Source organism: Hemitrygon akajei, chromosome 19 (genome assembly GCF_048418815.1).
Source record: "Hemitrygon akajei chromosome 19, sHemAka1.3, whole genome shotgun sequence".
NCBI lineage: Eukaryota > Metazoa > Chordata > Chondrichthyes > Myliobatiformes > Dasyatidae > Hemitrygon > Hemitrygon akajei.
The window spans coordinates 5,444,809-5,469,977 of record NC_133142.1 but is presented as its reverse complement, the minus strand read 5'-3'; the positions used below and the strand labels follow the sequence as shown (position 1 = coordinate 5,469,977).

Sequence of the window (25,169 nt, the reverse complement as noted above, 5' to 3'; positions counted from 1 at the left end):
GTGGGAGAAACAGTCCATAAGCAGAATTGGTGGGATCTCTCACGATGTTACTGCCCTTTCTGTATTTATGTCCTTGGTAGCTGGTGCCAGTGATCCGGATCCAGAATAACAATTATCTCATCGTTTTTACACTTGTATACTGGAAATGACATTAGACAATATTGAACCTTGAATTTAGTTAGACCCACACAACTTCAACCTTCACCCAATACTCACCTAGTCAGCCACAAAGAGAAAGAGGCTACGAAAAATAAACATACCTTGATTCACCGATATCCTCGAAGAGCACTATGAGGCACTGGTGTGGCTGGGTGACGTTGGCTGCCATGCCAGTGGGTGCTGAGGAGGTTAGCCAAGGCACTGAAGCTGTTGAGGAGGTGCCCATAGACACTGTTGAATTTTTATGCACAGCGGTTGTGGAGTTACTGTAAACCACAAACCTCACCGTAGATGAGAGGGATGTCATTTCAGTGTAATCCTGTCCAAAGAAACAAAACACCTCTTTAAACATCAGCTTCCATTCTTTCCATCAGGTACAGAGAAACATCTTCAATGAACTATGCCTCAAAAAGGTGGCACCTGTCATTAAAGACCCCCATCACCCAGGTCATCCTCTTTTCTTGTTGCTGTCACCAAGGAGGAGGTACAGGAGCATGAACTTACACACTCAACATTTTAGGAACAGCTTCTTCCCTTTCATCAATAGATTTCTGAATAGACAATGAATCCATGTCCACTGCCTCAGTATTTTGTATTATGTATTTTTACCTTTTAAAGTATATTTTTTTGACTGAGCAACCTTACAGCAATGATTTCCTTCAGGATAAATTAAGTTTTATCTTATCTTATCATATCTTATTTTGAGTTAATTCTGATTCTGAGAATTCTGCTAATCCCACTGCATATTGATACATCCCTATAAAGAAATATACTGTAATCTCCAGGGAGCAGAAGGACAGATTCCCACAATGGCCAATTTATTAGATACACCTGTTCCTAAATGCAAATATCGAATCAGCCAATCAATGCATAAAAAGCAGGCAGACATGGTCAAGAGGTTCAGTTTTGTTCAGACCAAACGTCAGAATGGGAAAGAAATGAGATCTAAGAGACTTTGACCATGGAGTGATTGTTGGTGTCAGATGGGGCGGTTTGAGTAAATCAGAAACTGATGATCTCCAACAATTTTCTTGAGTTTACAAAAAATGATGCAAAAAAAACCAAAAAAAAAATCCAGTGAGTGGTAGTTCTGTGGATGAAAATGCCTTATTAATGAGAGAGGTCAAAGGACAATGGCCAGACTGGTTCAAGATGGCAAGAAGGCAACTGCAACTCAAATAACCACGTGTTACACCACTGGTGTGTAGAAGAGCATCTCTGAATGCACGACACCTCAGACCTTGAAGTAGATGTGCTACAGCAGCAGAGAGCATGGACATACTACTGCCAGTATCATTAGTGCTCTGCTGTCCCCAAGAAAATTCCCCACAAGCACAAGGTGTCCCAACAGGAGACCAGAGACAAGGCACAGGACCATAACTGACTCCACTTCTCACCGATCGAAGCGTCAAGGAAGAGTGAAACATCAAGGTGAATGCAGAGGCTGCGTCAGGCCAGAGGTCGTGAGCCCCCCTCACAGCGGATGAAGGTCCCACAGAAGGACTGAGTTCGAGCTGTTACTTGCCTCAATGCTGACGGAGGATGTTTTCGAAATTCTGAGACATATGTGATTATCAGTGTGGACTGTAGTTCATTATTGGTCTCCTTCAGTTTTTTGTGTTTTCTTTCTTGCTGTCGATCGGTGAGTGAGCGATACGTTACTTTATTTGGGTGTTTGATGTTATTGTCACTTTTTTTTGTGTGGGAAGAGCTCAGGGGGGTGGGGGCTGAGGTTCAATGTTTTAGCTGCTGAGTCCTGGTGGGTGATCTGTTAGCTTTTGTGTGAGGAAGAGGCGGGGGGGGGGGGTTGCAAATGTTCTTTCTTTTTCATGTGGGGGAGGACCTCAATGACTTGCATGGTTTTTCTGTATTTTGTGGCTATCTGGAGAAGACAAATCTCAGAATTGTACTCTGCTTATATACTCTGATAATAAAATGAACCTTTGAACATACACTATTTGGCCACTTTATTGGGAATGGGAGGTACTTAGTAAAGAGGTCACTGAGTGAACTGTGTATTATGATTTACAGGGAGCAGAAGGACAGATTCCTGCACTTATCTGTTACTCGGGTGTGAAGAGTAGAAACCTTGTACTCAGTGATCTCCGCAAATATAAAAGATTCTGCAAATGCTGGAAATCATGAGCAATATACACAAGATAGTGGAGGAACTCAGCGGGTCAGGCGGTATCTATGAAGGGAAATAAACAATCAACATTTAGAACATAGAAAACCTGCAGCACAATACAGGCCCTTTGGCCACAATGCTGTGCCAAACATGTACTGACTTCAGAAATTACCCAGGGTTACCTATAGCCCTCTATCTTTCTAAGCTCCATGTACCTATCCAGGAGTCTCTGAAAAGACCCTGTTATATCCGCCTCCACCACCGTCGCAGGCAGCCCATTTCATGCACTCACCACTCTCCGTGTAAAAAACTTACGCCTGACATCTCCTTTGTGCCTACTCCCCAGCACCTTAAACCTGTGTCCTCTTATGGTAACCTGGGAAAAAGCCTCTAACTATCCACACGATCAACACCTTTCATCATCTTATACAGTCGGCCCTCCTTATCCGCGGGGGATTGGTTCCGAGACCCCTCGCAGATACCTAAAAACGCAGATGCTCAAGTCCCTCAGTGCGGTGGTCTTTAGGACCCAGCGGAACCCGGACTTTATTTAATATGTTCAGTGCGATGGACATTAGGACCCAGCGGTGCAGGTCTGAATCCGCGGTGTTTCTGTTCACGAAAATAATCACGATCACGATCGAAAATAAGGTGGAAGTAATAAAGCGATCGGAAAGAGGTGAAACGCCATCGGTCATTGGAAAAGCGTTAGGCTACGTCGGTCAATGATCAGAACAATTTTAATGAGCACGTGAAAGGCCCTGCCCCGATGAAAGCTACAATTATTACTAAGCAACACAGTGGTTTAATTATTGAAATACATATGTTTCTTAAGTGTTTTATATACATAGTATATAGTACATATTTTACCTTCCTAAGAAAAACGTTTGACTAACTGATGCTAAATAATACTGGATGTACCTGTTCCGACTTCAAATCCGACTTAAAGACGGACTCAGGAACGGAACTCATTCATAACCCGGGGACTTATAAGTCATTTCTAGATTACTAATAATACCGAATACAATGTAAATGCTATGTAAATAGTTGTTATATGGTATTGTTTAGGGAATAATGACAAGAAAAAAATAGTCTGTACTTGCTCAAACAATGAGTGCTGGAGAGAGAACTTCTGGGTTTTCCCGATCCATGGTTGGTTGAATCCGCACATGCAAAATCCACGGATAAGGAGGGCCAACTGTACACCTCTCTCAGGTCACCTCTCATCCTACGCTGTTCCAGGGAGAAAAGGCCAAGTTCACTCAACTTATTCTCCAATCCAGGCAACAACCTTGTAAATCTCCTCTGCACCTTTTCTATGGTCTTCACATCCTTTCCCCAGTGAGGTGACCAGAACTGAGCACAGTATGCCAGGGTCTGAACAGGGTCTGATATAGCTGTAACATTACCTCTCAGCTCCTAAACTTGGAGAAGCAACACCTCATCTACCATCTGGGTAGCCTCCAGCCTGGTGGTATGAACAGTGAATTCTCCAATTTCCAGTAATTCCCTCCCCCTCCCACTATCCCAGGTCCCTCTCTGCCTCTCTCCCCTTTCAACTTTCTGCTTCTTTACCTCTACAGTTCTTTCATGCTTATCCCCTCCCCCCTTTATCTTGCCTCTGATTGGTTCTCCACCTGGCGCCTCTGGGCCCTACCCCCTCCCCTATCTCTATTACAGGGCTTCGGCCCTCTCTTCCCCCCCCCCCCCCATTCCTGATGAAGGGTCTCGGCCTGAAACGTTGGCTACTCTTTTCTCACAGATGCTGCCTGACCTGCTGAGTTCTTCCAGCGTTGTGTACGTATTCCACCAGCCGACTTGGACTCCTTCTCCTTCCCCCAATTTCTCATTCTGGCTTGTTACCACTTCCTATCCAGAGCTGATGAGGTGCCTCGGCCTGAAGCATCAATCCTTTATTCCTCTCCATAGATGTTGCCTGACCTGCTGAGTTCATCCAGTATTCTGTTTGTGTTACTCTGGATTTCCACTATCTGCAGAACCTCCTGTGTTTATCCTTTAGGCTTCAAGGTCCATTGGTTTTGTTGACACACACAGTAATTCGAGTGAAAAACACTTTATAGTGGCATTCCTCAGCTGACTTGTAAGAACAGGTCATTACAATCTGGCCCCAAGATTCCAAGAGCATTCAAGATAAGCATAACCAAGCCTTCAAGTTCATGCAACTTCCTCCAGAAGGTAGAAAAAAAGAGAAAGAATACGGTGGAAAACATCTTCATGACATTATTATTCTACCTCAAGCAAAGCACTGAGAAGTTGAACAGGGTAAAAGGAAGTGACAAATCTGCGATGGGCAGGACAGCGTGCCGTTCGCTGAGAAACACGAAGATATCATCTCAAAGTTCAAAGTAAATACATGTTACTCATTTTGAGACTCGTTCTCTTGCAGGCATTTACAGGGGGGGAAATACAATAGAATATACAAAAAACTTGTACGTAAACAGACAAAGAATGTCAAACAACCAATGTGCAAAAGAGACAAACTGTGCAGATAAAAGATAATGTTGAGAACATGAGTTGTAAAATGTCCTTGAAAGTCTGTATGCTGTGGAATCAGTTCAGAGTTGTGGTAAATGAAGTTATTCACACCGGTTCAAGAGTCTGATAGTTGGAGGGTAATAACTGTTCCTGTGCCTAGAGTTGTGGGGCCCTTTCTTTACTTCCTGCCCGATGATAGTAGTGGGAAGAGTGCAAGAGCTACAGGGTGGTAGGAGCCTTCAATGATGAATGCTGCTTTCTTGTGGCAGCACTCCCTCTAATGTAGTGCTGGGGAGTGTGTTGCCTGTGATGGACTGGGCTATGTCCACCCTCTTCTGTTCCTGGACATTGGTGTTTCTATACCAGGCCGTGATATAAGCAGCCAGGATACACCCGTGTATCTGTAGCAGTTAGTCAAAGTTTCTGGTAACACGGCGAATCTATATAAACTTCTAAGAAAGTAGAGCATTACTGTGCCTTCTTTGTGATGGTCCTAGAACAGATCCTACGATGTGTTAACATCAAGGAATTTAAAGTTACTGATCCTCTTCATCTCTGATCCCCTAATGAGGACTGACTCATGCGTAAACCATCACACTTGCGTACCATCCCTGTGCAGCAACAATGCTGCATCCTTCTTTGTATCGTTCCAATTTTAGCATACGTGCTATTGAGGCGACCACATTTGATTGGGAAATGCCAAAATAACAATTTATAATGACCATAGTGACATAAGAAACAGAGCAGGGTAGCTGGACTGGAAATACATTCCTATGCAGACCTACAAGTCCAAATGGGCCACCACACAGCAGAGTAAACTCAGCCAGCTCCATCACCAGTGCAAGCCTCCCCACCATCAGGGATACTTTCAAACGGCAATGCCTCACAAAGCTGATGTTGCACTGACCTTTTAACCTACTCCAAGATCAGTTTAACCCTCCCCTCCCACATAGCCCTCCATTTTTCTGTCATCCATGTATCTAAGAGTCTCTTAAATGTCTCTAAAGTTCTGTCTTTACCACCACCTGTGGCAGTGTGTTCCACACACCTACCTCTCTGTGTAAAAAAACGTCTGCACATTCCCTATAATTCCCCCAATCACTGTCTCTGGTTGTCCACTTAACTTATGCATCTACTCAGCTACTACACCTCTATCAAGTCACCTGACAAAGGGTCTCGGCCCGGAACATCGACAGTGCTTCTTCCTATAGATGCTGCCTGGCCTGCTGCGTTCCACCAGCATTTTGTGTGTGTTGCTTGAATTTCCAGCATCTGCAGATTTCCTCGTGTTTACCTCTTATTCTCCTTCATTCCAAAGGGAAAAAGCCCCAGCTCACTCCACCTATCCTCTAAGGGTGTTGAATACATGGAATGAGCTGCCTGAGGAATTGCCTGAGGCAGATACAACATTTAAAAGACACTTGGACAGGAGCACAGGTAGGAAACCTTCTCTGAGGATCATCGCCTCGTCGTGGTGCAGAAGCTTGTGAGCTCCTGAGATCCCAAGAGCGATGCTGTCTGGAGCTTAGCTCCTGGTAGGGTCACCAATGGCGGTGAGGTTCCAGACAAAGAGTGCCCCAACTAAGACCTCAATGGTGGAGTTGGTGGAAGATGGTGTCACATCACAACAGCAGTGAAGGAGGAGGAAGGCTGCAGCAGTGAAGGGTCCCCAGTCATCTTACATTCCACGCCACCGGACACTGACACCGATTTGTCAAGGACTGTGTGGTGGCCGCCCGTGCATCAGCCTCTCCACGTTAAACAAAGGCACCCACAGGCATTCTACATTAAGGGAAGAACCCCCTTAAGAGAACATCACACACAACTCAAGTGATCACACTACAATCACACACGGATTCCCAACATGGGGTCCACAGACCCTTTGCCTAATGGTATTGGTCCATGGCATAAATAAGGTTGAGCATCCCTGCTTAGCATGATATCAAATGGTTCAATTTAACATCAGAGAATAAATACAGTATGCAACCTGAAATTCTTACTCTTCACAGACATCCACAAGAAAACCCACGGAATGAATGATAGAAACATCAGAACCCCAAAGTCCCCCTCACCCCTCTGAAGCACAAGCAGTAGCAGAAGCAGACCCTCCCCCTCCACCCCAACTTACAACTGCAAAAGCCCCCAAAGAGACCGTGATCGAGAGCTCGTCAAAAACCACTGTCCACAACCCAGCAGGTCGGTATCTCAAACAGGCTCCATCGAGGAAGAGAGGGGTCACTCCTGCAACCACAAGAGCAGAAGACCAGTAATTCACTGTTCTGATGTTACAACCTTCCATGTCGCTTCTCCGTATGGACCAAACATGAGCAAATGGAGGGTATTTTGGCCAACATGGACACATTGGGCCAAAGGACCTGGTTCTGTGTTCTACTTCTCTATGATTTCATAAAAACACAATGATATAAAGCAGGGGTCGGCAACCTTTTCGCCTCTGTGGGCCGGATCGCGTATTAATGAGCGGACGGTGGGCCAGATAAATGCCATAAAAAACTTGAAATATGGGAATTATCCATTTAAATACATCTAGTTATGTTTTGCCTCAAACTAATGAATAACGCATGCTAGAAAATCATTTGTGCTTAACCAAGGATGCCAATTAGTAATCAAACAACTCAGTTTGGTTGCAATTTATTTCAATCAAGGCATCTTTTGAATCTATTAAAAGGACATGAGGAATCTTTAAACATAAAACATATGATAGATAGATAGATAGATAGATAGATAGATAGATAGATAGATAGATAGATAGATAGATAGATACTTTATTCATCCCCATGGGGAAATTCAACATTTTTCCAATGTCCCATACACTTATTGTATCAAAAACTAATTACATACAATACTTAACTCAGTATAAATATGATATGCATCTAAAATCACCCTCTCAAAAAAAGCATTAATAAATAGCTTTTAAAAAGTTCTTAAATAGTTTACTAAAATACATTGAATGGTAACTTAAGCTCAGTCATAACCCTGGCACTTTAACATATCTTACTCCTGGCGGTTGAATTGTAAAGCCGAATGGCATTGGGGAGTAATGATCTCTTCATCCTGTCTGAGGAGCATTGCATCGATAGCAACCTGCCGCTGAAGCTGCTTCTCTGTCTCTGGATGGTGCTATGCAGTGGATGTTCAGGGTTTTCCATGATTGACCGTAGCCTACTCAGCACCCTTCGCTCTGCTACCGATGTCATACTCTCCAGTTCTGTGCCCACGACAGAGCCCGCCTTCCTTACCAGCTTATTAAGACGTGAGGCATCCCTCTTCTTAATGCTGCCTCCCCAACATGCCACCATAAAGAAGAGGGCGCTCTCCACAACTGACCTATAGAACATCTTCAGCATTGCATGGTGATAAATTAAGTATAATAGAAAAGAAAAATTTTAATGCAAACTGTCAATAAATCAATGTGAAACTTGATGCTGTTTGTTGCTTGAAAGCTTCTCAATATTGGGTGTCAGACTTGTTGATGCCAAGAGCAAGAGATTTTCCAGATGGGCATCAGTCAATCTTGTTCTCAAATGGTTCTTGGTGTGCTTCATTTTTGAAAATAATTGCTCACACAGAGAAGTGCTGCCAAACAATGATGCCATCTTTTTTACAAGGTCCACTAAGTTAGGATACTTCCCACCTGGATGAATATATTTTCTTCATAAGTCAAGCACTGACACATCCTCAGAATGAAATTTCCATCTCAATATGTCGTCACACTGCATCTCAATCAATTCCATTTGAAAAATTTCTGATGCAGTGTCCACTTTTTGAAACAATACATTTTGAGACTTTGTAGCTGGCATGGGTACTTCCTTCATTTTCACTGCTTTGCTTGGCAAAAAATGACGTTTGTTTTCCGAAACTAGCCTTCATTTGCTCAACTTCATTGCTTCATCTTTCCTTGCTTGCCCAGTAAACTTGTTAAAATTTCCACTATGGCGGGATTCGTAATGTCACCTGATATTTGCCACCTTCTTTCACAGCAACATTTTCTAGGCAAATGAGACAAACTGGTTTCCCAGCTTGCTTGATGAAGAAGTAATCTAGTGTCCAAGTGTCTTGGAAATTTCGGCACTCAGTGTCTACCTTCCTGCGTTTTGCATTCATTGCCACTGGAATTTTTTTCTTCGATTTTATTTCGAAACGCGAGTTATTCAACAAGTATCGTAGCTCATGTAAATATCTGGATATCTAGCGTAGATTTCTTGTTAAAACACAGTGATGCTATTTCTGTTTACAAATTTGAATGATCCCATCTGAAAACCTGTGCGTGCAGGGAGAGTATCTAATACATATTAATAAGGTGGTCTGCCTTCCTGTCATTCGTATATACCAGTGTTTGGTTTAGAACAAAACGGAACCTGGATCCGGTGTAACAAGACACCTTGCATGTCCATCAGTGTGGTCGCGTGAAACACTCAGAATAAGGAAAAATCGCTCGCAGGCCAGATAAGCATAGTATCCCAATATTTGCTTGCGGGCTGGATCTGGCCCACGGGCCATAGGCTCCCTATCCCTGATGTAAAACAATGCTTCTGGAAAGTGTCCTTATCAAAATCATTCAAAAGTCACAGAGTTCCTCCCCTTAAGTTTTAAAAAGATAAATGGTAAAAACAGCATTCAGTGAATAATTTCAATTTCCTGGCTGTCAACTTCTCTGAGGATCTAACCTGGACCCAACATATCGATGCAGTTACAAAGAAGGCACGGCAGTGGCTATATTTCATTAGGAGTTTTGTCACTAAAAACACTCACAAATTTCCAGTTGTACTGCGATGAGCATTCTAACTGTCTGCATCACCATCTGGTATAGGGGGGTCCTACCGTACAGGATCGAAGAACGCTGCAAAGAGTTGTAAAATGTGTCAGCTCCATCATAAGCACTAGTCTCCATGATATCCAGGACATCTTCAAGGAGCCATGCCTCAGAAAGGCAGCGTCCATCGTTAAGGATCCCCATCACCCAGGTCATGCCTTATTCTCATTCCTATGGTCAAGAAGGAGATGCAGAAGCCTGAAGACTCACACTCAGTGATTCAGGTACAGCTTCTTCACACACACATACACTCTAATTCTCTTTTTTTTTCTATTGTCATGTATGTATTAAATTCTACTGCTGCCACAAAGTCAACAAATTTCACAACACATGACAGTGATATTAAACCTGATTCTGATTCTGAAAAAGGCACTACCGTAGATTCCGGATTTTAAGCCGCTACTTTTTTCCCACATTTTGAACAGCTTTGAACTCCGCGGCCTTTAATACAGAGCGGCTAATGTATTATTTTTTTTCATGCCGCCGAAAACATTTTGCCTCGTAACAGTAGACCAATAAAATTGATGAGTAGTTCACAGAGGTCCAATGAAATTGTACGATAAATCAAGCGCACTTTCACAATTAAATTATTGTAAATCAGTCATTTGTACTCACCCTCATCAACATGGAAAACACTCGAAGAAAAGCATTGTGCTGCCTTTATGGCAGTTATTTAGTTTATAATATTTTCGCTTAGTAATTCATTTTCTAGTTAAAGTTAGAAGAGTTTTAACTATATTTGTTTTCTGTACTACATCGCGGGATGCTATGACGTCACACCCGGTTTCGCCGCGTCTTGTGGGATACCGGTTTGCGATAAACGGGACGGCGGGGGGGAGCGGCGGAGCGAAAACGCTGCTTTTAAGTTAAAGGCGATCAATAACTTTTCCTGGTAGGCTGCAGTATATATATTTTTTACCAGTCGTTAGGAGATATTGGAATGTTGTTCAGTAAAGAAGTATACGCAACGTATATTTAAAAGTAGCCACGTTACGGGCACGGTTCGAAAAAAAGCATTTGCAATATGTATTTGTTTTTGTTACCATATGGATTTAATTAAAAGTTAAAAAATCCTCACGTGTAATATCTTTCTGTGTAAATATCTCATATTACAACGTGGGACACCTGCGGCCGAAAATCCGGTGCGGCCTTTACAAGTAAAAAATTGATTTTATTTCTAAAATTAGAGCCAGCGGCTTTTAATCAGGTGCGCTCTGTAGTCCGGAATCCATCTGCGAGCGAAGTGATGATAGCACTAAAAGGCGACTCCTTTGCTTGCATCTTCAGAAACAGCTCTATTTCTGTCTTTGATATCTCTTCTTTTCCCTTACAAGGTTCTTTTGAAGACCCTGCCCTGGAGTTACACTCTGACTTTAGTTCTTTGCGGGAATGGGACCCGCTCTCAGGGCCTCACAGCCAGCCGCTTTTCGATATGCCAAGGGTGCAGCCTGGAAGACCAGCCACCTTCAGGATGCTGGATTTTCATGGCTCTGGAGATGGGCTGATACGAGGCCAGTGCCCCAGACTGAGGCATATGGGGCAACACCGAACATTGGGAGCAGCGGGTTAGTTGCCATGGGTTGTGTGTCCAGAGACCTGAGCCTGTGTGGGACCGACTCTCAGGGCGCAGAGCTCGGTAAAAGCGACGCAACAGACTTTTAACATCATTAATCAGCGAGTTGTTTGTTATGTCTCCCCTCTTGCTGTGAAACGGGGACACTTCTTTTACCCTTATTAGGGGGGGGGGAGAGAGAGAGAGAGAGAGAGTCTGTGGTATGTAGAATTACCGGGTGAACGAGTAGTCTTTGGTGTACTGCAAGTCTGTGTCTTTATTGATGCTTTGCTGCACGCTTGAGTGCTCGGTGGGGAATGCTGGTGGGGGGGCGGATGGGGGGGGGTGTCGTTGCCTTGCTGCTGCTTATGCATGGGAGGGGGAACTGGGGGGGGCTTTGGGATTCTAACATTTAACTGTCATTCACTCTTTGGGACACCCCTCTGTTTTCATGGATGTTTGCAAAGAAAAAGAATTTCAGGATGTATATTGTATACATTTCTCTGACATTAAATGTACCTATAGAAACCTATTGAAAATAGCCGCAAAGCTCCAAGCCGTCACTTGGAAACAGAAACAGAAATTATAGGATTGTTTCTAATCTCGAGGGTGACGTGGAGCATAGATAAAGGTCAGATGCCTCACCCCACAGCAGATCTGCAGTTCTGCCTCAACAGCTCAGCGGAAACAGAGAAAAAAAAAGCAAGCAGGCTCCCGATGCATAGTGGCACATTCAGCCGTGGTTCGAGTTCACTCAACTGTTCCACATTAACTATTCTATTGACTTCAGTCATTTTAATATCAGTCATATGACCAATGAATAACACCTTCCCAGGAATAATTGAGGGGCGATATTAATAGAAAATCTCTGAATGTCACTGGGGTAAAATACAATCCAACCACCAAAAAATATAATTTCTTGATTAGTAAGAGCGTCAAAGGTTACAGGGAGAAGACAGAAGGATGGGGTTGAGTGGGATAATAAATCAGCCATGATGGAACAGTAAAGCAGATTCGATGGGTTGAATAGTCTCAATCTGCTGCTATGTAATATACTCTTTGGTGGTATTCTAATTTATTCCATGTTTCATTTAAATACACAATTTGTTACTCAGTTAAATGGTTTGTCTTTTTAATGGCTTTTTAATTATTTTCATGACACTTCAGCTAATTGCAACAGCCACTTAAATTGGCCAAAATGTACTGATCCCGATGTGTCCCAATTAACCGGAATCCACTTTATTGTGAGAGGATGTTGCACCAAACCAGACAGTGATGGCTGGAACAGTTCGATTGATCTTGAAGTTGTTTAAAGGTTGGCACAAGGCTGTGGCCCAGCAATCCCCCAGATTAATCCTAGGCTAATCACAGAACAATTTACAACACCAATTACCCTACACAGCAGTACGTCTTTGGACTGTGGGAGGAAACCGGAGCACCTGGAGGAAACCCATCCAGTCACAGGGAGAACTTGCAAACTCCTTACAGGCAGCAGTGGGAATTGAACCCAGGTCACTGGTACCGTAAAGCATTGTGCTAACAACTGCGCTAGCGTTCTGCTGAACATCGTGGGCATGCAGTGCAGGCCCTGGAATGTGTGGTACACTTGTGGGCTGCCCCCAGCACATCCTTAGATCTGTTGGTTTTTAATGGAAATGATAGATTTCACCATATGTATGTTTTGATGTATACATGCCTATAGATAGTATTCATTCCCCCCCCCCGAAAGTTTTCATGTTTTATTGTTTTTCCAACATTGAATCACAGTGGATTTAATTTGTTTCTTTTTTACACTGATCAACAGAAAAAGACTCTTTTGTGTCAAAGTGAAAACAGATCTCTACAAAGTGTTCTAAATTAATTACAAATATAAAACACAAAATAGTTGATTGTGTAAGTATTCAACCCCTTCAAGTCAGTATTTAGTAGATGCACATTTGGCAGCAATTACATCCTTGAGTCTGTGTGGATAGGTCTCTATCAGCTTTGCACGTCTGAAAACTACAATTTTCCCCCATTCTTCTTTACAGAACTGCTCAATCTCTGTCAGATTGCATGGGGATCGTGAGTGAACAGCCCTTTTCAAGTCCAGCCACAAATTCCCATTGGATTGAGGTCTGGACTCTGACTTGGCTGCTTCAGGACATTAACTATGTTGTTCTTAAGCCATTCCTGTGTAATTTTTGCTTTATGCTTGGGGTTACTGACTTGATGGAAAACAAATCTTCTCCCATGTTGCAGTTCTCTCAGACTGCATCCAGTTTTATATAACCATATAACCATATAACAATTACAGCACGGAAACAGGCCATCTCAGCCCTTCTAGTCCGTGCCGAACGCTTACTCTCACCTAGTCCCACTGGCCCGCACTCAGCCCATAACCCTCCATTCCTTTCCTGTCCATATACCTATCCAATTTTACTTTAAATGACAATACTGAACCTGCCTCTACCACTTCTACCGGAAGCTCGTTCCACACAGCTACCACTCTCTGAGTAAAGAAATTCCCCCTCGTGTTACCCTTAAACTTTTGCCCCCTAACTCTCAACTCATGTCCTCTTGTTTGAATCTCCCCTACTCTCAATGGAAAAAGCCTATCCACGTCAACTCTATCTATTCCCCCTCATAATTTTAAATACCTCTATCAAGTCCCCCTTCAACCTTCTACACTCCAAAGAATAAAGACCTAACTTGTTCAACCTTTCCCTGTAACTTAGGTGCTGAAACCCAGGTAACATTCTAGTAAATCTTCTCTGTACTCTCTCTATTTTTTTGATATCTTTCCTATAATTCAGTGACCAGAACTGTACACAATACTCCAAATTCAGCCTTACCAATGCCTTGTACAATTTTAACATTACATCCCAACTCCTATACTCAATGCTCTGATTTATACCAAAAGCTTTCTTCAACACCCTATCCACATGAGATTCCACCTTCAGGGAACTATGCACCATTATTCCTAGATCACTCTGTTCTACTGCATTCTTCAATGCCCTACCATTTACCATGTATGTCCTATTTGGATTATTCCTACCAAAATGTATCACCTCACACTTATCAGCATTAAACTCCATCTGCCATTGTTCAGCCCACTCTTCTAACTGGCCTAAATCTCTCTGCAAGCTTTGAAAACCTACTTCATTATCCACAACGCCACCTACCTTAGTATCATCTGCATACTTACTAAACCAATTTACCACCCCATCATCCAGATCATTAATGTATATGACCAACAACATTGGACCCAGTACAGATTCCTGAGACACACCACTAGTCACCGGCCTCCAACCTGACAAACATTATCCACCACTACTCTCTGGCATCTCCCATCCAACCACTGTTGAATCCATTTTACTACATTTTCCTCCAGGATTTTCCTGTATCTTGCTGCATTCATTTTACCCTCTACCTTCACAAGCCTTCCAGGGCCTGCTGCAGTGAAGCATCCCCCACAGCATGATGCACCCACCACCATGCTTCAGGGTAGGGATGGTATGTATTTGATGATGTGCGGTATCTGGCTTACGCTAAACATAGCGTTTAGTCTGATGCCCACAAAGCTCAATTTTAATTTCATCAGACCATAGAACCTTCTTCCAGCTGACTTCAGAGTCTCCCACATGCCTTCTGGCAAACACTCGCCGAGATTTCATGTGAGTTTTCTTTCTCTTTATCACTCTCCCAAAAAGCTGTGCCTGGTGAAGCACCCGGGCAACAGTTGTATGCACGGTCTCTCCCATCTCAGCCACTGAAGCTTGTAACCCCTCCAGAGTTGTCATGGGTCTATTGGTGTCCTCCCTCACTAGACCCCCTCTTGCACGGTCACTCAGTTTTTGAGGACAGCCTACTCTAGGGCAGATTTACAGCTGTGCCATATTCTTTCCATTTCTTGATAATTGACTTAACTGTACTCCAAGCGATATTCAGAAAGACACTTGGAAATGTTCTTGTATCCATCTCCTGAATTGTATGTACTTTTAAATAACTTTTCTGTGGAGTTGCTTGGAATGTTCTTTTGTCTTCATGGTGTACTTTTGCCAGGATACGGACTCACCAGCAGTTGGTCCTTCCAGATACTGGTGTAGTTTTACTACAATCAATTGAAACAACGTGACTGCACACAGGCGATCCCCAGTTAACTAATTATGTGACTTCTAAAACCAATTGGCTGCATCAGCGATGATTTGGTGTGTCATATCAAAGGGGGGGTGATACCAGGTGGTGATGCAACTGGTTAGAATGCTCTCCTTGATACATCTGTAGAAATTTGCTGGAGTCTTTGGTGACAAACAAAATCTCCTCAAACTCCTAATGGAATATAGGCGCAGTCATTTCTTTGTCGTAATTGCATCAATACGTTGAGCCCAGGATAGGACAGACCTGACGTTTTCCCAGTTCCTCACTCCTACTGTGTGTGTTCTAATGATGAGATTTTTCTCAAGGGTACCTTCCTTGGGAGAGTTCTTCCCTAAAAGCAGTGCAACTCCAATACACTCAGAAAATACAACACCATCCAGGATAAAGCAGCCTGCTCGCCCGGCACCACATCCACCTCTCGAAACGTTCATTTCCCCCACCACTGGCGCACGGTGGCTGCAGAGTGCACTGTCTACTCGGCCAGGCTACTTTGTCAGCATCTCCCATGGTACAAGGTTTGTTCAGGCTCAAGTTTATTGTCACTCAACCATACACACGTCTGGTGGTTGTCCGTCGTGCCTGACAATGACAGGAAACCTGTGCAGGAGAGTTTTGAAAGTGGAAAAGACACTCCACATTATGTAATATATGCATGCCACCAAACAAAACAATGTTTCTCCAGACCAAGGTGCACAACACAGTACTTATAACTCACACACAACACAAAGCATTATTACCACAAATAACTAAATATATTCCAGATGAATAACATTTAGCATAAGTTGCATTTATGACACAAGTTAAAAAGTGAACAGTATAATGCTACTGGTGCTTCATACGCAATGAGACCTGGGTAGTGACAGAGAGTTCAGCAGTCTTATGGCCTAATCCCATCCTAAGAGTCCTTGTCCTAATGTTGCACAGTGTTCTTGGATGTCCTGAAGGTATAGAATCTGCTACTTAAATGGACATTCCTGCATCTGAGGTCAGACAGAGTGCCAAACAAGTGCTAAGCAACTCAGCCTTGGATCAGGAGTCAAAGGCACGACCAAGGAAAAGCTGACATTGTCCGCTGAATCATAAATCACAAGCTGTATAAATCAAATGTCTGCAGACCTATTTTTAAGCCCTCGCTTTTGTTCATTTTTACCACCCCGGATGGCATTAATGACTAGCTTTTCAGCTGGTCCAATTTTAACAAAGAAAGGAAGTGCAGCTGTTCGCTGGTGTGAGAGAACGCCAGAGTGAAAGAGAATCACACAACAGAGGGAAACATCATGCAGACAGTGCACTGTGCATCTGACATCTCTTTCAACAAACCATCCAATTAGTCCAAGCCTCAGAATCAGAATCAGGTTTAGTATCACTAACGTATGTCGTGAAATTTGTTGTTTTGTGGCAGCAGTACATTGCAATACATAATTTAAAAACTGTAAATTTCAATAAGAAATATAAATAAAAATTAAATTGAATAAGTAAGACAAAAAAAAGACCAAAATAGTATGGTAGCATTCATTGCCCATTCAGAAATCTGATGGCAGAGGGGAAGAAGCTGTTCCTGAGTCTTTGAATGTGGGTCTTCAGGATCGTTACCTCATCCCTGATCATAGTTATGGGAAGAGGGTATGTCCTGGGTGATGGGGGTCCTTTCTGAAGCAACGCCTTTTGAAAATGTCCTCAATACTGGGGAGGCTAGTGTCCATGATGGAGCTGGCTGAGTTTACAACCCTCTGTGGCTTTCAACTCCCTGCTCCTTTCCCAGCGCACTCACTTATTTTTTAACATTGTGAGTGAAACTCTTTCCTTCAATCTTTCAGGATGTTTATTCCAGATTATAATAATCCACCATGTAAAAAAATGCAATTTAATTAAAACAAACAGAAAATGACAAGAATATTCTCTGTGCAAAAGCTGGAGCAGATTTTTAGTTATACCTGACCATACTTAATTTGGTAAATTGGTTTATTATCCTCACCTGCGTCTTGCATATTGTTCATATGGAAAAAGGTACAGGAGCCTCAGGACTCACACCACCAGGTTCAGGAAGAGCTATTACTCTTCAACCATCAGGCTCTTGAACCAGTGGAGATAACCTCACTCAACTTCACTTGCCCCATCTCTGAACTGTTCTCACAACCTATGGACCCATTTTCAAGGACTCTTCATCTCATGTTCCTGATATTTATTGCTTATTTATTTTTTTATTTTGTATTTGCAAGGTTTTTTATCTTTTGCACGCTGCCGGTTGGCTGAGGTCTTTCATTGATTCTATTACAGTTTTTGGAATTACCGAGTATGCCAGCAACAAAACAAATTTCAGGGTTGTATATGGTGACATATATGTACTTTGATAATAAATTTACTTTGGCCTTTGAAATTCTTCATGGCTCCTAACTTGCTGAAGGAGTGAAATCATTTCGTTTTCACTCCTGGCTGTTTCTGGCATTTCCAAGCCTGAATGCTTAACACCGCAGTGAGCAAAACAGTTCTGAATTGTCTTACTGCCTATCTCTTGCCAAGTGTCGGTGAGAAAAATCACTGTCTTTGAACACTATCACATGCAACTGACGCTATTTAAAAACTGCTCTAAGCATGGTACAGCGTAGAAATTTACTTTGAACTTTGTTCATAGATATCAATTCATTACAGAAGGTAAAACAACAGAATGAAGTGTTACTATTACAGAGGAAGTGCAGAGCAGGTAGACAATGAGATGCAAGGTCATAATGAGGTGGAGTTCCAAAGTCCACCTTATCATAACAGGGACTTGTTCAATGGTCTGATAACAGCGGGATAGAAGCTGTCCTTTCGCCTGGTGGTACGTGCTTTCAGGCTTTTGTATGTTCTGTCTGATTGGGCAGTGGGGGAAGAAAGAATGTGGGTGGAGTCTTTGATTACACCAGCTCCCTTATTGATGCAGCAAGAAGCGTAGACAGAGTCCATAGAGGGGAGGCCAGTTCCTGTGATGTGTTCAGCTGTGCCCACAACTCCCTGCAGTTTCTTGCAGTCGGATGCAGAGCAGTTATCATACCAAGCTGGCATGCATGAGCAAGACTAGAACTAGAGGTCATATGTTAAGGGTAAATATTCATTATGTGACGTGTTGCATGACGTAGTTGATCATGGACTTTGACCAGAATTGTCCTTGGCAAATTTTTCTATAGAAGCAGTTTGCCATTGCCTTCTTCTGGGCAATGTCTTTGCAAGATGGGTGAACCCAGCCATTATCAATACTCTTCAGAGATTGTCTGCCTGGTGTCAGTGGGTGCATAACCAGAACATGATATACACCAGCTACTCATACAACCATCCACCACCTGGTCCCATGGCTTCACATGACCCTGATCGGGAGGCTAAGCAGGCGCTACACCTTGCCCAAGGGTGACCTGCAGACTAGCAGAGGGAAGGAACTCCTTACACCTCCTTTGGAAGAGACGCACCTCCACCCACCACCCTGGGTTAAGAGTGAGAGGTGAAATATTTAAGGAGAACCTAAGGGGGAACTTCTTCACTCAGAGGGTGGTAGACATGACACACAATAATGATGCATAAACAGACAAAGACTGACAAACAACCAATAGACAGTAGGTGCAGGAGTAGGCCATTCGGCCCTTCGAGCCAGCTCTGCCATTCAATGTGATCATGGCTGATCATCCACAATCAGTAACCCGTAATCAGTAATGTGCAAAAGAGGACAAACTGAGCAAATAAAAATGTAATTCTGTGAACATGAATTGTAAAGCATCCTTGAAAGTGAGTCTGTAGGTCATAGAATTAGCTCGGAGTAGTTAGAGAAGTGAGTAATTTCCAGTCCCTGGGTGTGAATATCTCTGAGGATCTGTGATTGTTTAAATGGTGTACTCAGTATTGGCGAGAAGAAGTACAAATGTTTGTGTGCTCTAAGTTTAGGTAGATTGTGTTTGTCTATTATTGTGACTGAGATGATGATCAGACCACATTTTATGAGTAATTAATGCAGGAAACCAGGAAATTGCTAAGGGTTTACAAACTTTTTCTTGCCACTGTAAGTGCAATTATGAAGAAAGCACAGTAGTGCCTCTACTTCCTTAGAGGCTTGTGAAGATTTGGCACGACATTTAAAAGTTTGACAAACGTGTATGGATGAATGGTGGGAAGCATATTGACTGGCCTGGTATGAAAACACTGGAAAGGAAACTACTACCAAAAGTAGTGTATTCAGCCCAGGCCATCAGGGGCAAAGCCCTCCCCACCATTGAGCACATCAACATGGAGCACTGTTGCAGGGAACACCACCACATGGAGATGCTCTCTTCTCATTGCTGCCATCAGAAAAAGATACAGGAGCCTTAGGACCCTCACCATCAGGTTCAGTAACAGGTATTACCCCTCAATCATCAGACTCTTGAACCAGTGGGGATAACTTCACTCACCTCATCACTAAACTATTCCCAGAATCTACGCCCTCACTTTCAAGGACTCTTCATTTCATGTTTCTTGATACTTAATGTTTATTTATTTAATTGTTAAATTTTGTATTTGTACAGCTTATTGCCTTTTGCACATTGGTTACTGTCCATTCCAGTAAGTGCATTCTTTCATTGATTCTATTATGTTTCTTGGATTTACTGAGTAAGCCCACAAGAAAATGAATCTCAGGGTTGTATATGGTGGAATATATGTACTTTGATAATGAATTTACTTTGAACTTTTGAAATAACATTAATCTTATCTTTGATGGTGATAGATAAAGACAAAACTGCGCCAAACCTGGGGTAAGGCATAAACTGGGGGAACTAGTTTGGGGGAGGTTGAAGCCAAATTTTTAAACAATGAATAATAAATATGAAATTATGATGAAATAAGCTTCACAATACCCAATGGGAGATCAAGGAAGTGATATGCAGGCAAATCATAGAAGGATGTAAAATCAAAAGATTATTATAATGCATATATAAGCCACTGGTGAGGCCTCACTTGGAATATTGTGAGAAGTTTTGGGCTTCTTATCAGCCTCTGAAAGTCCAACTCCGTCGTGAGAGGTGGAAGTGGATAAGGCTAGCCAACAGAGCTCTGGTGAAGTGGATACAATGGATAACAGGAACGTTGATGAACTCCAGTCATACTATCAACTTCAGAGGATGATGGAGATGGGAGGTCTCGAAAGCCCATGCTCCACTGGAAGCTAAGGGCACAAGTAAAGATGGGCCCTTTATCCAAGGAAGGATGCGCTGACATTGCAGAGGGTTCAAAGGAGGTTCACGAAAATGATTTCAAAATTGAAAGGATCATCATATGAGGAATGTCTGATGTCTCTGGGTCTGTACTCTCTGGAATTCAGAAGAACTGGGGGGGGGAGGCAGGTTCATTGAAACCTATCAAATGTTGAAAGGCCTCAAAAGAGTGGATGTTGAGAGGATGTTTCCTATGGTAGGACACAGCCTCAGAAAAGAGGGCGTCCTTTAGAACAGAGATGAGGAGGAATTTCTTTAGCCAGAGGGTGGTGAATCTGTGGAATTCGTTGTCACAGGCAGCTGTGGAGGCCAGGTCATTTAAAGCAGAAGCTGACAGATTCTTGATTTATCAGGGTATGAAGGGATACGGGGAGAAGGCAGGAGATTGGGGCTGAGAGGGAAAATGGATCAGCCATGATGAAACGGCAGAGCGGACTCGATGGGCCGAATGACCTAATTTTACTCCTCTGTCTTACGGTAGGTGAATTAGCTTCCCCAATATTGTCAGGACTCTCTTAGTGTCCGGGATTTTGATGAGAGTACAATCTGTTATATATGTTTTTACCCTACCTGACAGGGGAAAATCCACATCGATGTGTGGGAGTCTTTTAAAGGCCAGTTGCTAAAAAAGGTAAAGAAAAAAACACATGCATATGCAAGATGTAGGAAACCTAAATCAGACCAGGGACTTTTTGACTATATAGAAAGCGAAACGCTAAATGGGGTTGTGAAATATCCTAGGCGAATAGAGTGAAAGAGAATCCCAAGGCATTTAATCATAGATTAAAAACAAGATTCTTTTTGTTTTTCTCTCAGAGTGAAAATATTAAATATTACAAGGTGAAGTTCTAAGGTGAGGGCGAGTTTGAAGGAAATTTGAGAGGCTTTTTTGTTACCCAAAGAGTGACGGTTTCCCTATACTGTATACACTATCGAGTGAAGTGGTTACAGACGTGATAGCAATGTTTCAGATAAGTGCACAAAAGGTCGAGGAATAGACGGATTATGATCGACTGCGGCACATGGGATTAGTTTAACACGGCCTCACGGATGTCAACAACATGGCGGGCCGAAGGGCCTATGTACTATGTACACAAACGAGGACTCGCTACCTTAGAACCTCTAGACTGTAAAGTTCAGTACAGCTGGTATTTAAAACAGAATATCACATTGAACACTGGCGATGTACCTGACACTGTCTTGTCATAATAATCCTGCGTGTTTCTGCATAAATATCGCTATATCGTGGAAACAATAGGCTGCTCACTTCGGCACACAGGACTCGCCTTTTCAATTTTCACGGACAAAACTCAACTTTCACTAAAAGGCAGCATAAACAGCGTTGCAAAAACTGTACATCCCCCTCCCCATTCGTGTCGATCGGATTTTATTTCGCTTTCGATTTACTTTCTAGGCCGAAATCCCTCCTCTTAACCTCAAAATCACTGCGCTTCTTTCAAAAACAAAACAATTTGGCCCCCAGGTGCTGAAAAAGGAGACGAATCCAATAATCACCATGAAAATAAAATCCGGTTAATCTGAAGTGAAAGGGGAGGGTTCCGATCAGTAACAGATCCACTGCTGCAACGGGGCAATGTGTCAACTGCTGTCAGTCTCAATCGAACATGATCGGCGCGAATCGGATGGCTACTTACAGATGGCGACCTTATCCGGGAATGTGAAAGTTAGATTAGCGGCTCCTTCCCGCATCTCAGGCAGATCATGTCTGCCTGTCTGTCGCCCTCTCTCTCTCTGGCTGCATTGTGGACTTGTACTGGGTCAGCAAATCACCTGACTGAAGCCTCCTTCCAACATAAACTCCGCACAGTTTCCTGCGGGACCGCCACTTCCTCCACACTGTCCGAACCTTCGGGACTGTCTCCAAAGTGCGCAAATCACAATTAGGAGGAGAAACACACACACACACACACACACACACACAGAGGAGATCGAGAGCATGAGAACTGCTACAGATGTAGGTGGGAAGGCACTGAACCAAGGTGATAGAATGGAGGACACAAGTTTAATGGGCAGAAGCAGGCAGAGAACATGGGCCCACCGGGACGGTCAGGTTTGTAAAGTTGTACAGTAGTTGTGTGGGGTGGGTTAGTGAGTGGAGTCAGCTTTACTGCTTGGGGAAGTAACTGATTTTGAGTCTGGTGGTCCTGACGTGGACGCTAAGTAGCTTCCGCCTTGATGGGAATGGGACCAACAGTCCATGAGCAGGGTGGATGAAATCCTTCATGGTGTTACTGGCCCTTGTTCAACACTTTTCTGTGTATATGCCCAGAATGGTGGATAGGCTGCTACCGGTGTTGCATTGGGCAGGTTTGATTATCCGTTCTAGAGGCTTCCTGTCTGGCGCAGTGCAATTCCTGCACCAAGCAGTGATGCAACTTGTCAGAATGCTCTCATCTGCATATCTGTGGAATGAAGTGAGTATAGATGTGCATAATTGGGGACAGTATCACTGTGCTTCAAAATGTCTGGGACTTAAAAGGAGGCGAGGACGATGGTCAAAAAGTAAATCAAAGCTGTTCAGCTGAAAATGTAAATGTTTAATAAGGCCTACTTTGATTTAACGTTTCAATATGCTTAACTGTAGGAGGCTGGGTTTCCCAGGGCTTGAAATACAACCCAAAAAGTGGAAAATGCTAATGGCCAGCAATGTTCCCTCTAAGGTGTGCACACATGCACACATATTTTGCAACTAGCACACAAACGAATTTAAACTGCACCCAAAAAGTTGTCACCTTCTACCTCATTGGCACGTTAAGAATATTTCGTGATCGTACACAATCACATTTCCTTTTCAGCTTTCTGACATGGACAGTGTTAGCAATGTGGAGTTTGCAATGACTTGTCTGCAAATCATAGTTCTAAAACTATGTTTACTTATACTAGTTTACTTCTACTGTATACTATTCACTATGTCAAATTCCAGAGAAGCACAGCACATGAAACACAAAAGCACTGCTAATTCATTTAAGACAGAATACCTTTATGAAACAGTAGAAACTGCTACACGGAAAGCTCATGGGATCAGGAACATGCAGCTATGAGAAATATTTACGTACATACAGAAACTGGTGCATCTGTGTGTGTTATTGTGATGCAAAAGTTGCTGGAGAATTTGTAAGAGAGAAGAGGTGGAGTGACATTTGGAAACTTGACTTTGTACAGCGTCATTCAGCAAGCAAATCACAAGTGTGCAAAAGCACTGGCAAGAAAATCCTTCATTACCCTCTACTGGCCTGCTATGTATGTTTTGTGAGAGTGCAGATGAATGAGAGCAAAAATGATCAAACCCAGAGGAGAACAAAGTTCTTGTTGACAGTGTTTTGCTAGCTGTTAAAATGAATACCTCTATATATAAAATTCAGTGCGCACATATTGTTGTCACTGAGCAAAAAATTGCACAGCACAAGGTTTTTGTGCACACTGGTCATTACAAGTTAGAGGGAGCATTGATGACCAGATACTTTGAAATATGATATAAACTTGTAAATTGCTTTATTATTGTCTCAGGTACCAAGGTACAGTTAGATAGCTCTTTCCATCATGTCGATACACTGAGGTAGTACAAGAAGAATCAGTAACAGAATGCAGAATAAAAGTTACAAGGAAATTACAAGTTAATTTGGTAGTACAAGGAAAGTGCAGTGCAGGCAGGCAATAACGTGTGAAGCCATAACAAGGTACAGGTCAGGAATCCATTCAAGAGTCTTGTAACAGCACTATAGAAGCTGTCCTTGAGCGTGGTGGTGTGTGCTTTCAGGATTTTCATGTTCAATTATCATTCAACCAAACATAAATATAGCCAAACAAAATAACATCTTCTGGGGCCAAGGTGAAGGACACATTACCAACAGCACACAACAAATAGCACATCGCACAAATCGTACGTATGACTGCAATTTCAGAAAAGCATACAGTTACAAAGAAAAATAATAATCTAGCCAAGTCTCTGAGTAGCGTGACTGTGGATTGTGCTAGTCTATCTTGTCTTGCACTGAGCAAACACTGGAGTGCAGAACCGAGCGAGCACCAGAAGGCAGCTCTGACGAGAGGGGCCATCTCCCAACCCAGTACAACTCCAGCACACCCAGTAGAGCCCCTGCTTTTATATCTACTGCCCCACAGAATGGGGAAGAAGTGAGAAAATAGGTTATCTGCCCCTGGCACTTACTGTTGTAAACGTATGAGAAGCCACTCTTGCATTTACACCTCCTCCGTCATCTTCATCCATATAACCATATAACAATCACAGCACGGAAACAGGCCATTCCGGCCCTCCTAGTCCATGCCGAACTCTTAATCTCACCTAGTCCCACCTACCCGCACTCAGCCCATAACCCTCCACTCCTTTCCTGTCCATATACCTATCCAATTTTACCTTAAATGACACAACTGAACTGGCCTCTACTACTTCTACAGGAAGCTCATTTCAGGTTGAGGTGAGTGACAATATCTATGCAATGGCCACTCCATTTAAACCAAACTTCTTTTTATTGGCTCTTGCAAATTGCATAATTACATGATCAATTTATAACCCAATATAAACTCCCAACAGGGTCCACTTTTTAAATCTCCTATTTCTCAAGATCCACACTTCTCGTGATATTATATGCATCGAGAGTACACTTGTCC

At 42.9% G+C, this 25,169-nt stretch overlaps 1 protein-coding gene across 2 annotated transcripts in view; it reads right to left on the bottom strand.

The window, feature by feature from the left end:
* tpra1 (transmembrane protein, adipocyte asscociated 1) overlaps positions 1–22,400 on the bottom strand; it is a 52,672-nt gene extending 30,272 nt beyond the window's left edge. The window contains exons 1-2 of one of the 2 annotated variants that reach the window (XM_073072018.1): positions 22,175–22,400; positions 261–478 (exon numbers count right to left, since the gene is read on the bottom strand). In XM_073072018.1, the coding sequence (XP_072928119.1) occupies positions 261–466 (206 nt within the window). In that variant the 5' untranslated portion in view covers positions 467–478; positions 22,175–22,400. The remainder of the gene's footprint in view (positions 1–260; positions 479–22,174) is intronic. The other variant, XM_073072017.1, reaches the window with a different exon arrangement.
* Positions 22,401–25,169: the final 2,769 nt, after the last annotated feature.